The sequence below is a fragment of the Eurosta solidaginis genome, chromosome 2, assembly GCF_040869045.1.
Source record: "Eurosta solidaginis isolate ZX-2024a chromosome 2, ASM4086904v1, whole genome shotgun sequence".
Lineage (NCBI taxonomy): Eukaryota > Metazoa > Arthropoda > Insecta > Diptera > Tephritidae > Eurosta > Eurosta solidaginis.
Window position 1 is genome coordinate 11,524,977 of NC_090320.1, and position 15,959 is coordinate 11,540,935.

The 15,959-nt window shown below is 33.1% G+C and overlaps 2 protein-coding genes across 6 annotated transcripts in view; one reads left to right on the top strand and one right to left on the bottom strand.

The window, feature by feature from the left end:
* Nucleotides 1-15,959, bottom strand: part of LOC137239292 (uncharacterized) — a 157,888-nt gene that overhangs the window by 74,362 nt on the left and 67,567 nt on the right. The window contains exons 12-13 of one of the 5 annotated variants that reach the window (XR_010949323.1): nucleotides 11,144-11,328; nucleotides 10,030-11,076 (exon numbers count right to left, since the gene is read on the bottom strand). The exons of 1 other annotated variant lie outside the window; for it this stretch is intronic. The gene's annotated coding sequence lies outside the window, so the exon portion shown is untranslated. Of the gene's footprint in view, nucleotides 1-4,984; nucleotides 8,788-10,028; nucleotides 11,329-11,583; nucleotides 12,243-15,959 lie in introns of those variants that run through there. 3 more of the 5 variants (XM_067764424.1, XM_067764425.1, XM_067764426.1) reach the window with 3 other exon arrangements.
* On the top strand, nucleotides 10,618-14,885 carry LOC137239300 (uncharacterized). The gene is made up of 6 exons (XM_067764436.1): nucleotides 10,618-10,821; nucleotides 12,653-12,787; nucleotides 13,501-13,676; nucleotides 13,966-14,141; nucleotides 14,268-14,421; nucleotides 14,791-14,885. Exons 1-4 carry the CDS (start codon nucleotides 10,773-10,775, stop codon nucleotides 14,047-14,049), a joined length of 444 nt encoding a protein of 147 aa, XP_067620537.1. The 5' UTR covers nucleotides 10,618-10,772; the 3' UTR covers nucleotides 14,050-14,141; nucleotides 14,268-14,421; nucleotides 14,791-14,885.

The following is a 15,959-nucleotide window of genomic DNA, read 5'->3' on the forward strand; positions in this document are numbered from 1 at the left end:
TTTGCCAAGAGACTACCACCAATATTATGACGACCTGCCACATGAGTGATTTCTATTTATTTTTGTTTAATTTATAATTTACAGACAGCAATGAGGAAGACGATAGATTTATTATGTAATTTTTGGGATACCCAAAACAAAAATTTTCCATTAATTACTTATGTTTTCCTTTAAACGACAGCAACGAAGTAAGACTGCATAATATTTTTTTGTGATAATAAAATACGCCGTTGGCAAAAAATCTTTTACTGCAATACTTCGTTTTGTAAAATGTCCTAAGTCCAATACATAAAGTGAGTATAAGTCCATAAAATGTGCTAAGTCCAAAACAAGCTTATTTGAGGGCGCTCATTCTATTTTTTTTAATTTGTATTTTTTTAACTTAAATGAAATATGAAAGTTGACAAAATTGCATTAAAAAAAAATATATATATATTTATATTAAATTATTATTCAGTTTTTTTTTTGTTTTATTCGACATTTCTAAAATGGCACATAGAACCTTTGCACGTTAAGCCGACGACTTATTGATGTCAAGATTCGGGAATGCAAAAGATTCCTGAATGAAATGCGATACCCCAATATGCATAATAAATAAAAATACTGACTGCAACTATGTTGCAGCCAAAGTACATATGTGGGAATATGTGAATTGTTTAGTGAGCTTAGTAAATAAGTAATTATGTATGTGCATCGGAAAGATGCCTTATGTATTTAGGTTAAGGAAAAGATTGAGAAATATTGAAGAGGCAGTTGTTGCCCGGGACTTAAGTCGACCTGTCCATCTCGGTCGAGTGAAAATACTTAAAGAATAATTCTTCAAATCTGGAGAATATATAAAATTTGTGTAACTAATTATATAAATATATTAAATAAAGAATTGTGAATAATATCACAGCTAAAGTGCCATTCTTATTTAGTGACGATGGAAACCGTAAGTAGTACCCTGCCCAACGTCTAACTTAAAGACGTAACTCGCGTGCGATATATGAGCCACGCTTATGCAACAGCGACCATGCGAACGGTTGCTATCTACAAACGTTTACATCGCTCATGCAATATGTATGTACGTATGATTAGTATATAGGAACTTTAATACATAAGTATTTGTTTAGAATATTTTAGTATAAATAAGCCGAAAATTACTGAATAAATTCAATTCAATCTTGGTGCCGCTTAAATGGCACTACACAGAATTCAATTCTTTTAATTACCATATTACAATATTGAAAAGAAGTACAATAGTGATATAGGAAAATTAGTACAACATTACTTTCTTATTCATTGGGAAGTGCGTAGTGATGATTAAAAGTCAAGTTGACTATTTTGAATTGCAAGGTAGTAATTAATGAAACATAATCGAAAGTTCGATATAAAATTATATGTATATGTTTTATGTATAGATTTATGAATACAAATCTGAAATAGTTTTCATTTGTATATTTAAGTTGATAAAATAAAAGTTCTGGTTATAGAGATTTATAGTCAGCTAGTTTTCAAAACTAGCTGACAACTGCCCCGCTCGCAACCATAATAAATTTAATGTGCTACTACCACACATTAAGATGTCCCATGACGAAGTCGATGCTGATTGGTCAAATCCTTCCTTACTCAATAAATAAATTTGATCGCTATGCATTCTAACATAGTGATGCGGGTAGATTTTACCAGCAGTTAGTTTTAAGTAAGCCGGTAAAAAGTAAAAAGGCAAAAATTGAGAACATGCAAAAAAAATAAATTAAAAAACGAGTGACCTTTTAAATAAAGTTAAGAACCAAAGAAAAACATTATACTTGTTAAAATAAAGTTGAAAAAAAAAAAGAAACAAAAAACTAAGAACTCTAAATGATGAAATGTAATGAACTAAATGAGTTTATAAGTGTACGTGTGTTTACGGTATGTGAAAAAGTTTCCCCATAACTCCCACACCTCCCTAACATGTGTCTTCTAGAAGTTGCAATATGTTTTGAGCCCGACTATAGTAAAATTGTTGACGATAACGAAGGAATTATTGATGCTGATGTGGAGGATCCACCAGCTAGGCGCAGACGGATCAAGCTGACTAATGGAATCAAGAGGGATATTTGATATACAAAAGCAAATGTACGTGTACCATATTTTCAAATGCATTGCGATCCCGAAAACTGCTACTACAGCTTACTAGCGCAATACTTGCCATTTATTCAGAAAACGAGCTAATTAATGAGTACAGTAGCTCTCGCGAAGCCTTTCTTGCTCGCTATGACCAGTTAAGACAGACGAGTGCCTATCTTGAAATACATCAGATCAAGATGTAGAAGCTGAGTTAGCAGAAGATGACATTACAGAACAAGCGATGACAATGAATGTACAACAGAAAAATTTGCTGAACTCAATTGCTTGACACATTGATGATCAACAGAAAGGCGGTGTAAATCGCGTGAGAATGTTTGTTACTGGAGGTGCTGGTGTTGGTAAAACATTCACGTTCAATGCTGTGAAGGAATTAGTAAATCGCTGTTTTGGAAAACAAGCGGCAAAAATAGGTGCTTTAACTGGCGTGGCAGCCCGACTTGTTGTGGGAAGAACATTGCACACATTATTTAAATTACCCGTGGAGAAAGATGAGCCTGGCGCAACTCACGGGTAGTTATTTAAAAGTCATGCGAAACCAGTGGAAATACACAGAATTTCTATTAATCGACGAAATATCTATGGTTTCATATGAAATGTTGTTCATGATTGATTCAAGGTTACGGCAATTAAAAAGAAAGGAGGATCTACCCTTCGGCGGTATCAACATCATGGTATTTGGCGATCTGTTTCAATTACCACCTATTCGTGGAGCGCAGGTATTTCATCAGCCGGCTCGATTCTTTCCAGCTACCCATTTATGGAGATTATTCAGCTTTGTTGCGTTGACTGAGAATATGCGCCAACATGGTGACACGACTTTCGTGGATTTGTTGAACACCCTTCGTATTGGCCAATTAGAGGCATCACATTTCTCTATATTGATGTCTAAGTTGCTAACTGAGATATCATATGACTTCGCTGTAGACCAAGTTATTAAAAATTTATCCTACTAGGGCCTTGGTCGACGCACATAATGCAACTGTCCTTCAACATTACAACACACAAGGCACACGTATTTATAAAATTAAAGGATAAACTAGTGAACGCAAAAAGAAATGCAAACAATATAAGTATGGAAAACAATGTTTCAGGCGAGGTAAACAAAACTGGAGGACTGCAGAGTTTTGGAAATATTTACAGGAGCGAGAGTTATGTTACGTTCTAACATCAATGTGCGTCAAGGCCTCGTAAACGGTGCTATGGGCGTTATAAAAGAAATCGGGTGGCCTCTGTTCCGACGGGACCAAATATACGATGACGACATTCCATCTGTGAGTATTGTTTTTGGGCGGGATGATATTTGGTTAAACCAAGGACGGTACAGTTCCTGCATTGCGAAACTTTGGGCCAGTTGAAAGAATACAGCTTCCGCTTACATTATGTTGGGCTTGTACAGTTCATAAAATGCAAGAATGTACCGTGGATAACGCAGTGGTGTATCTCGGGTCTGCACTATTTGTCAAAGGCCAGGCCTATGTAGCATTGAGCCGTGTTAGATCCCTAAACGGCCTTCGTATGGAAGAGCTAGATTGCACCAAATTGACAGAAAAAACTTCATGCAACGAAGATGCGAAAAAAGAAATGGAGCCGATGCGACAATTAAGGCCTCCATAATAAAATAATAAATTCCGAAATCTATAAAATCAATATTTAAACAGCGGCACTCTTTCACCGCTTTCGGATGTGTCTAATTCACAATTATGATCACCCTCACAAACGACGATGACTCAACACATTCATCGACTGTGTTGTATGCGCCCGCCATCAATTGTGATCACATCTACCAGCGAAAATTCACTGCCGTCATCGATTGTGCTGTATTCACAGGCTTCGCCAATTGTGAGCATATCCACCAACGACGACAAATCACCACATTTGCGGTGTATATCTTAATCAATGGCTCGACCAACTATGAACACATTCATGCACGACGATAATTCAACACACTCCCATCGATTATGACTACATCCCCCAACGACGAAAATTCACTGCGTCCATCGAAGGTGTTGTATCCACCGGATCTACCAATTGTTAGCACATCATCAATTGTGTTGCACTTACTTCCTCAACAATTGTAATCATATTCACCAACAACGATTGCGTTGCACTATCCGGCTTCAATTATGAGAATAATAGCCAACAAGAATCATTCACCACATTCATCCTCTTTGTCCAACTCACCCGCTCCACCAATATCAAGAACATCGAACAGTTATAATAATTTACCGATTTATATGTTGCACACATACATCTTTCTACATTTACCTAAGCCGAATATAGATATAGACGTAGTACGTAGTACGTCCGAGCAACGCCAAAGAACGAGTAGCTATTTTTAACAAATAAATAAAGATAAGAATTTTCACTTAGGAATTACTTTAATTACTAATCAAAATTGCAATTTCCTTTTTGTAGGCAGTATTAAAAAATTGAAAATAAAAAGATGATACAAAAAATTTAAGGACTACCTTTATATAAATGGACCAAAAAATAGAAGGCAATTTTTCCTTTAATGCAGACATAGTCTTGTTGAATTTTGACTAAAAAACTTTAACAATAGCTCTTGTAAAAGAATTTTGGGATTTAGAACTATAAAGGTGGAGCGCAATCTTTCAATTTACGGCAAACCATTTACTTGGGATTAACTAATTGATTATTTAAAATTTAAACACGCGCTCTACCTTTATAATTTTAAACCCCAAAAACTTTTACAAGAGCTATTGTTAAAGTTTGTCAGAATTCAACAAGACTATGTCTGTATTAAAGGAAAAAATGCCTTCTATTTTTTGGTCCATTTATATAAAGATAGTTCTTAAAATTATTTTATCGTCTTTTTATTTAAACTTTTTTTCTTTGTGATTACTAAAATAATATAGCAGCTGCTTTGCAAATGTTATTATGCGCTATGATGACTAAAATTCAAGTTGAAATTTGTTTGAAGGAGCTTTTTTGTAGTGTACACTAACGAGAAAATTTAGTAGGAAGTTTTTTGTAATAGTAGTTTAAATTTGATTTAAAAAAAAATGTGTCTTGTTTACATACAAAAAAATATGGAAAACTGTGATTAACATGTTTTTGTGACACTTGAAAAAAAAACGGCAAATTCGATTTTGGTTTGGCTCAGCGTAATGTGCTTGCAGACACCAATGGCAACTCTGCCGATATACAACTCGGTGTTATAGTCGCCGCAAATATTACATTTATATTGAGCACAAATAAGAAGTTTCAAATTAATTATTTCGAAGCGATTACATTGACTTTAGTCAGAATTGGATCGCATTTACAGGCTAAAGTAAATGCCAGTTATATTTGCATAGCATTGCTTGATACGCCCCCTATTTCCAGATTTTGCTACGCTTAAACTCCATCGCCTCAAATCTCTAAAACAATATCAACCGCGCAGAAAAGTATGCAACATTTATTACCATATCGTACACTTACTACAAAAGAGTCATAACTTAAAATTTTTCAAAATCGATTTTTTTACCATAAACTAATTCACAGTACACATCTCTAACTGCCCCTTAAATTTCGTTGTCATTATTTTCTTCTTTAACTGGAAAATTACCGTTATGCCAGTTTTGGTGTTGAGTACTATTTTTAGTTGTGTCAATGTGCTTAAGAACAAGTGAACAGTTTTTTACGCATAAAGCGTATTATTTTAAATTCTGACTATCTTGTTGCAAAAAAGTTTTAACTTTGTTGTGTATCAATTCAAATTGTGTCTATTTATACGTAAAGAGTAAGTAAATTTGCTTGTATTATTTTGAAATGTGCCTTTTTTGGTGAAATAATTGTCATAAATATTCGTAATTCAAAATTGTTATATATTTTGTCCGTAAACAAATAATTACAACAAAATTTCGTCAATTTATTTTATAATGAAGGTCTCCTTCTTTGTAAAACTGGATTTCAGTATAACACTACAGACGTTTTCATATAAACCGTTTTTCTTCTCTCCTGAACATTTACATTTTTCAATTTGTGACTCTTTTGTAGTTAGTCTGAGATATGGTCAGAAGCAATAACTGCCAAACTCCTATACTTTTACAAAGGACTTAGGCGGTTATTGCTTATGAACGCATGCTACTCAATGTTGTATGCTTTTCTGCGCAAAACAATTTCAAAACTATTAATCAGTATTATTGTGGTTGTCGTTAAGGCTTGCTTTCCTCGAAAGCGATGCCGCTATATACCGGCCGCTACATAGCGGAAGAGTACGTAAATGCTGCAATATAAAAGTAATTATATAAAAAATTATAAAAAATAAGACGGTGAAGCTCACCGTAACGTAATATAGCGGTAGGGCATAAAATATTACGGCCGTCACGACGGTAGAAACTCGTTAATGAACGTTTTTCACCATCGCTATTTTGAAAGCGGTGAATATTTTGTCAAATATTTCAAAAATAAACAAATATTCAGACTTCAAATTTATTACTGAAAATCTTTGTACAAATAAAAAAGAAAACAAGCTAAAAAACGGGAAAAAGGATCAATTTAGTCAAAATATCATCGACGGAATCGGCTGGATAAGCTCTTCCAACTCTACAAAAAAGCGGTGAGTATAGCAACCGTTCTTTAGCGGTCGTAATATAGCGGCAGCGTTTTCCGATTCTTGATTTCTTGATTTAATCGATACCTTAATGGAGAAAAAGTAAAATATGTCGATTGAACAGTTAAGTGTGATAAAAGAATGCCATTTAGCTGTCAGAAAGCATATTCGGGAGTATATACCACATAAATAACAGAATCCAAGTATTGGCTATTTTAAAATTAAAAACCGCAGAATCTTTAGGATGTGTGACTCTGTGAATACTTCTCTTTCTCTCTCCCACATTCTAGTACTCCCACACTCCTACTCTTCTAGCATTCTAAACATTTAAACCGCTACCTCACCTCTTAGCTTAGTGACGGAAAATAAAAATGTTCACTAGAATATTTGCGCTTGAATAAAAAACGTTTAACAACTCAACTTAGTTGGGTTGCAATTAAAACAACCCAACTTTAGGACAACTCAACTCCTGTTTGGTATTACGAATTACAACGTATTTCAGTTGAAGTTGAATTGATGCTGCCAACCTAAGAAAGTGATGATTTGACAGATATATGAACAGCTGGTCAATTTGTGGCGGAAATTTAAGCATTTGCAAAAGTGATTTTGTTATTAAAAGCAAAACGAATATTATATGAAATCTATGTTATAATGGCGAAAATGTTGGCGATTGATATGTCGCGAATACGAAAAACATTCGCGTGATCATTAGAATCCCTTGGGACTACCAAGCAACAAGTAAGAAAATGTTTAAGTGACAAAAGATGAGCTTCAAATGAAGTTATTTTGCAGATTTGTAAGGAAGCATTTTGTTCATTACTAAACACAATTAAGGACCATTTCCGCAAACGCGTTCGAGGGACGCTTTATCCCTATTTTAAAATTATGCGCCACACTCAGATTCCTTGCTGATGGCAGCTATCAAAAATGCTGTGGAAATGATTTCGGTGTTGGACTGGTTTTAGATATTATTGAGGAGTATATTTGTGCGAAGTGGATTAAAACGCAAACAGCAAAAGTTGTATTTTACTCTAAAACAGGATTCCCAGGGACTCGCGTTCGCATAATTTCACCTATTTTGGCTGCATCCGAACTGCGGCCAGCCTCGTCCAACTTCGGAATGTCGCTCCATAAAGTCAAAAAGTTATTCAATGTAATCCTTCGTGTAAACGTTGTTTTCCTATAAATGTGTATAAAATTGCCGATTATTGTTTGATTGCAAAAGGTTTAACCACCGGCTTTCAATTTTTTGTTTTTTTTTTTCGGTAATGTTTTATGAGACCGTGCACCATCTAACTCTTATCAAAGGTGGTATCAGAAGACTTGTTTCGATCTCCGTTTTTAGGATTCGAAAGCGGAAATTAAAAATTCTATTTCTGTCGAAAAATATTTACAGAAACCCACAAAATAGCCCCGAGAGGGTCCGAAATATGAGGCCCGATCTATAGTTTTTTTGCACAGAACATCTTTCTGCGTTGGCGGCCATTGGCCGTGATTTGTAGAAATAGCCCTGGGTGCATCCAACACCTTTCTGCATTAGTGCGTAAAAAAAATTTGGCAAAATACAACAACCACATGAAAATTTAAACCGAAATGATATATAGAAATACAATTTTTAATTTTTGTTTTCGGATTCTAAAATCGGAGGTCGAAACGTGTTTTTTGATACCAACTTTGATAATTTTTGTTAAAAATTAGGTGCTGAACGGTCTTCTGAAAGGTTACCTTTTTTCAAAAAAACTGCAAAACATCAAAACGTCAAAATTTGAAAGTGATTGGATCACCTGATTTGTAATTGACTATCGCTGTCTCATTCTGTATCGCTTTCTATCACCCGCTGAAGATAGCCGGCCCTATGCGCCGCCATATTGAACACCCTGTCAAAACGCTAAAAAGTAGCCATATTGAACATCCAGTCAGGCAGTTGACAGATAAGATATCACACTTAGTTTGATTCACAATGCTACAAAATTGTATGAGACAACTGCTAGTAATCAGTTGTAAGATTTTGACGCCTTTGACAACTACACCAACACAAGGTTGTAAACGGTAATGCCACAAAAAGTTGTTAGACTAGACAGCTGAACCGACATTTTTTTGACAGGTTGAGTTGTAATCTGGAATACCAAATCGCGAAATTTCAACCCAACCAGAGTTGAGTTGTAAACGGTAATAGGGACATTAATATAAATAGTTCGGATAACAAGGCAAAAATAAAATCAATAGAACAGTCACCCTTATTATGGTTGTCAAGGTCAACCATCACTTCGTATCGTCATCGACATCATGTCGTATCGACATCAACGTCACGTCAACGCGAAATGGGTGTTTACTAAAACAATGTATTGACGTTGATGTGTTATCGATAGTTTTATAGAAAAACTATGATCCCTTTACTTTTGACAAATGTTTATTTACAATTTTTTCAGTGGTTATTTGGTAATTAGTGTAAAAATTGTGATTTAAAATGTTTTTCGTATCGGACAGTGAAAATTCGAGTGATGACGAGTGCAAAATGTTACTTCTCCAAAGAAAAGAGATACGCCAAAGGTTTAAATTTCCCAGATAGGAAGTTAGTCTGTCAACATATTTTGCGTCACGTCAACACAAACTTCAATATTGTTTTAGCCGATACCAAAAAAGCATCAACACTTGTCAATCGTTGTCGACTTTGACAACGCCGATACCAATTCATGAGCAGCGACACTAATTTTCTCACTATTGACAACCATTATAGGGGTGAGTATTTTTATTCATACATAGAATGTATATGTAAAGTTAAATATCTATATATCGGACACATAAAGATTAATATAATTTCAGTATTTACTGGAAAGTGGTGTACTAAGGAATCTGCTAAAGATACGTGTAATAAGGAATCTGCTAAAGATACGTGTACTAAGGAATCTGCTAAAAATACGTGTACAAATATACCCGAAATAACATTAATTCTCATTAGTTTGTCGACATTGGAACTTATTCCGCACGAGCAGTGCTAAAGATTTCTCATTAAAAGTATTTCAATATATGTCCTTAACCAACATAATTGTTCTTATATCTCTATAGTAGACCTCGCAGCAACTCACTTTTTTTAGTCACAAGTATGTGGGGCATTATTTTACAAATCGTACATCTTTTAGGATTTCATAATTTTGATTTAGCTCTAACTTTTTTTCTAATTTGTTTGCACGAAATTAGTAAACACCTACATACATATATCAGGATTTCGTCGAAACAAATTTTCTTTCAGAGATATGCCTGTTTTTAGATACAAACTTTTCCACATTCAAAATTCTATAACTTTGGCTGTACTAGTCGTATCTTACTAATTTTTGTTTTATTTTGAAGGTAACAATATTTACTTTATAACTGTGTTTAAGAAATATTAAATTTGACATAATCGAAATTTTTTTAAAAAAGTAAATTTTTTTTAATAATTATTACAAACATGTCCAACGAATATTTTTGAAAAAATATATATAATATGCGCTGAACTTTCATCTAAAAGAATAATTTTTTTCCAGGATGGAGACTTTTGTAGTAAAAAAAATATTAACTCATTTCTGATGTGACATCGAGCAGCTTGCCTATACTTGTAGCAAGCAATACGTGCGTCACACATATCCATTAATGATAGGTATACAACGAACGCGTGCCTGCGTATGCATGTTAGTTAACTGCAATATACATGCATATGTTAATGTAATTAAACCAACCCAGTTGGAAAATGAGCAATACATTACTTTTTTCGTATATGAATACATTCACGAATCCATATGAACGAAAACATGCATGCCAATGTAAGCGAAATGGTAATGTGCAATTGACCTCTTCGATACATGCGTTGACAGTTATGTTTCTTTTATATCTTTTTCTCTTTGTCGCGTGTTTGGCTGATGCAATTTCGCATTTTCAGTAAAAAATTTCTGCCGTGTGGACGTGAAAAATTAAAAAGTGTAAAACACAATATAAATAAATTAATTGATAAATGTGTTTCAAACTAAGTGTAAAAGTGTTTTTATAAACGATTAAGGAATGTGATAAATGAATTTGTAATGATTAAACATTGAAAGTATAAGAATTAATAATATAAGAAAAAAACATGTACTCGAGACGCCATTGGCGTCGTTTGCTAAAAAAACGAAAAAGAAGTATTTGTATTGAAAAAAACTTTGGTGCAAGTGACTCCTGCTCCCAAACGGCGCAAAATGTTCCATCTTCTAATGCATCAAAAGTGATAAGAGTGCAAGATGGATGTTTGTTATTAGATGGCAGCAATAAGGATAAATCCGATGAGCTGTTCGACAATGCTCAGCATTTGAACCTATGCCAAAAGCTTTCCATGTGGGGTGCAAAGTTTGGGCTCGGCAGGTTGTGCTTCGATGAATTATTGGCAATATTACTATCTGAAAATATTTGCGTACCACAATCTTCTAAAACTTTGATGAAAAATGAGTTATCAACGTTACGTACGGTATCTCCAGGGTATTACATCCACATAGGCATTGAAAAACAATTGATGAAATTGTCTGAGTTGCTAAAAAAAATTGATTCCGTAGTTTTAGATATAAATATCGATGGTATATTTATCCTTGTGGCCGATATTAGGAAAGATAGTTGACGATCCGAATGAAAATGTATTTCCCATTGGAATTTTTCTGGGAAATAAAAAACCATATGATGTTTCTACGTTCCTTCACGATTTTATTTTTGAATATAAAAGACTAAATCTAGACGGACTTTCAATAGGCAATAAAGTAATACCTATCTCAATTAGATGTTTTATTTGCGCCGCTCCGGCAAGGGCGTATATTTGCCAGACAGTCGGGCACAATTCCTTTCATGCAGTAAATGTACGCAGGAAGGTCAGAGAATAAATGGTACCACTACATATCGAACAACAGCAGGACGTTCTCGGACAGATTAGGAATTCAAAAACCGTAAGGATGAAAGCTACCACAAGTGTCCTTCAGACGAGTGTGTGTCGTTGGAAGCCATAGGCATAAAAATGGTCACCCAATTTCCATTAGAGCCGATGCACCTTATAGATTTGGGGGTCGTAAAAAAGATGATGGTGTGCTTATTCAGCGGAAAAACAAAGAACTTTAAGTTAAAGCCTGAAGAAAAAAATACAATATCTTCAAGGTTGATTTCTTTCAGATCGTTTATTCCACAAGAGTTCGCGAGAAAGTCAAGAAGTATTGATGAAACACCGAGGTGGAAAGCAACTGATTTCCGCCAGTTCATATTGTATACTGGAACCGCTGCGCTGAAAGATATAGTCAATGAAACATTTTATTATCACTTCTGTCTGCTACATTGCGCTTATAGACTTTTGTCTGTTCAGGAAACCTACGAAAAAAATTTAGATGTAGCTTCGAATATGATAAACTATTTCGTCGAAATGTTTCCAGATATATATTTTGAAGACCAAATGAGTTATAATATCCATTCTCTCCTCCACTTAACTCAATGTATAAGGGAAATCGGGTTCATAAGCTCATTCTCAGCGTATGCCTTCGAAAATTACATGCAAAAACTTAAGCGATATGTGAAACGGCCTTCTAAAATCCTAGAGCAAATAAACAACAAAATACAACGGGAATTTTATGAAGAAAAAATTGAGGAAACACTATTTGACATAAAATTTACTAGAACGGGAAAAATAGTAGAAGTCAATACGTCTAAATTCTGTCTAAATCTAAAGCCTAGTAATAAATATTGTTTCTTAAAGACTGGCAAAGCTATTGTTATCACAGGTTTTGAAATCATTCAAGGGGAACTCTTTATATCTGTGAAAATATTGCTGAACCCGCAAAACTTTTTTACAGAACCGTTTTGCTCCATGGAGGTTTTAGATATTTTTGTATCGGACCAGGAAGACAACACAATTAATACATTTAGTTTTGACTTAGTTTCGCATAAATTAATGCGGTTGCCTTACAATAACACATTTTTGTATATTCTAATAATTCACACAAGAGTTAATTACAATTAAAAATGAAGAAATTCCAATGAATATTTTAAAAAATAATGAAATCATGCAAAAGAAAGCACCTTTACTATCAGAAGCACCTTTACCAGCAGATTTAAAAAATGAAATGAGTGCTCTTAAAGGTTTGTTTTTTATTCCTTAACTTCTTATGTTATTAATTTACTTCACAATCTTATTTCCCTTAACTACATACACTCCTGCCCATATTCCCAGCAAACACAGAATCTAAAGTTAGAGAATTTTTCGTTTTGCACATTAGAAACTAGTGTAATTATCTAATAGAGAAAAATGTTAGAAAACTACACTAGAAATCGACTCGAAATCGGTTAGAGAACTAACGTAAATTCGAGCATATTTGAATCAAATTAGAGAACAACATTAGAATTCGATTAGAAATCTAACTTTTTTCTCGATATCGAGAACTAAGTCCCCTTTTTGTCGAGAATGCTATAGTTCTCGACAGTTTCTCAAATCGTTCTCTAACCTCCTACCCTAGAGAAAGTCATTAGAATTCGAATCGTTTCTAATCGTTCTCTAACCTAAATGTTTGTTGGGTTAATAGGTACAAAATCGAAAATGAGTTTGTTCGAAAAATAGTATATTTAATAATGTGTTCTTTAATAATATTAATTTAAAACATATCGCAATCGTTGGTAGAGTAAACTTTTAAAACTTTTCTCATGCCGTTTTTACTAATGGTTTCGCTATATTTTAAACTCAAGTTATTAAAAACACACAAGTAAATAAAAAAATATGTTGTAATAAACTCATTTTCAATGTTGTACTTATTAATATGAGCAGGAGTATATATTTAAACAATCAATATATTTTTTAGATGAAGTTTCTGAATGTAAGTCATTACTTCAACAACTTATCAACGTTCAATCCAAGTCGAACGTATTACTTGAAAGCCTTTTAACCCAAAAGGAGACACGTTGCACATTTCCAATTAAAACCGTAGACGAGTTATACAAAACTGATGAAATTGTTGGCCAGGATTCAGACCTATATGTAAGTATTCTTAGTAAACCTAGCAATACTTTTGAGTTGTCCGAAAAATAGTATATTTAATAATGTGTTTTTTAATAATATTAATTTAAAACATATCGCAATCGTTGGTAGAGTAAACTTTTAAAACTTTTTTCATGCCGTTTTTACTAATGGTTTCGCTATATTTTAAACTCAAGTTATTAAAAACACACAAGAAAATAAAAAAAATATGTTATAATAAACTCATTTTCAATGTTGTACTTATTAATATGAGCAGGAGTATATATTTAAACAATCAATATATTTTTAGATGAAGTTTCTGAATGTAAGTCATTACTTCAACAACTTATCAACGCCCAATCCAAGTCGAACGTATTACTTGAAAGCCTTTTAACCCAAAAGGAGACACGTTGCACATTTCCAATTAAAACCGTAGACGAGTTATACAAAACTGATGAAATTGTTGGCCAGGATCCAGACCTATATGTAAGTATTCTTAGTAAACCCAGCAATACTTTTAGTGTGTACTACGTATACAATTTTAACTAAAACCATTACGCCGTTCATTATTATTTATATACATATATATGTATGTACTTCCATTTTTAATAGATTGCAGTTTTAAAAAATATTTTGGGCAAGCATTCGCTTAACAAAAAACTTACATCAATTGTCAGTGAGGACGTAATTTTAAAGCTAAACTACGGCGGAGTTAAGGATATGATACCCTTTAAAAATTTAAAGAATTTAAATGAAATATTATTCAGTAAGTTTTTTTAAATTAATTTTTATTACTTTTAAGTCATACAATTTTATTTGACGATTTTAATTAAACTTAGTTCTATTTTTTAGTATTATACTTTTTTTAGATCTCAATCAAATTATATTTTAGTTTTATTTAACTCGATTTTATTTCATTTTATTTTATTTTACTTTAATTTATTTTATTTCACTTTATTTTACTTCACTTTAATTTATTTTATTTCACTTTATTTAATTTAATTTAATTTTATTTTATTTCATTTCATTTCATTTCATTTCATTTTATTTTATTTTACCTTATTTATTTTATTTCGTTTTTTTTATTTTTTGTTTATTTATATTATTATTATTATTTTTTATATATTATTTCTAGGTTGTCTTCAGAAGGAGGGATATGATCAGAAAACTTATGAAAACGATGTTCGCACTGCAATAAAGCTAGTAAAAGGACGCTACTTTAAAAAACAATGTATTATTAAAAAAAACAAGGTGATAAAAATATACAAGAAAACGTATGAATGAATAAATGTATATTTTTCTATTCAATAAAATTCAAATATTATTAAAAAACTTATTTGGTATATTCAGCTCAACTTCGGTGACTTGGTAATTCGGTATTTGTTAACTGGATACATCGTTTAACTTCCGCAAAAATGAAATTTTAGTTAATATCGAATTTGTAAGTGCCGCACTTGAACTGAATACCCCTATTTTTATTTGGCATGTAAAGAAGTGAAAAATACGCATTAATTGGGAATGCTTCTTGTAATGAACACCAATTCATACATGAATTCCTATACGAAACGGTAATGTGTCGCGTTGCCTTTTAAGCGACACATTACTTTCGTAGGACACGTGCTGTGTTAGGAGTCATGAATGCTGTAATGCGTACATAGTGCACGTGATAGATTACTTTATGCATTACCAAACATTACTATTTCCAACTGGGAAGTGTCGGCAAAAATGTTGTGTGGATGTATTAGTGAGAGCGCTTTGATCGCACGAACCAATTGATTCACTGATCATTCGCTTGTTAGACTGCAACGGCTAAGCACGCAATAAATAATAAATTATTGATGGGCGCAATGGCAAGCGAATATTTTATGTTGAACAACGCCTTTGGGTAAATTCAATGCGTTTTATCCTACAAAACATTTTCAGCGACGTATGTACATAACATCAAACGACATTTTGAAAGTTCGCATAAAAACTTAAATAAGTTGAATGCAACAAAAAAATTAAAACTTTTTCAGAAGAAAAAGCATTTATTTTTAGAAAAAATAAAAAGGGTGGTTGCCCAATATGCAATTCTCTGGCAGGGAAAAAAGGCAAAACGAAATTAAAGACTGAATTATCTTCTTTAATAAGCTTTAAACTGGCGGAGAAGGGTAGCCCGTTCACTGACGGTAAATTTATTAAAGACTTAATGATAAAAGTTTTTGATAAACTAAGTATAAACATAGACTTTGTCAAAGATATTCCTTTGTCTCCAAGAACTTTAGTACGTCGTACTGATGATCTGGGGATAGCTATTAAATACAC

Bases quoted from the DNA above. Each gene is read 5' to 3' on its own strand.
- LOC137239300 (XM_067764436.1), top strand. From the start codon at position 10,773: ATGTACTCGAGACGCCATTGGCGTCGTTTGCTAAAAAAACGAAAAAGA. The intron at 10,822-12,652 runs GTATTTGTATTG...AATTCACACAAG, and splicing joins GCTAAAAAAACGAAAAAGAA to AGTTAATTACAATTAAAAAT. The intron at 12,788-13,500 runs GTTTGTTTTTTA...TATATTTTTTAG, and splicing joins TGAAATGAGTGCTCTTAAAG to ATGAAGTTTCTGAATGTAAG.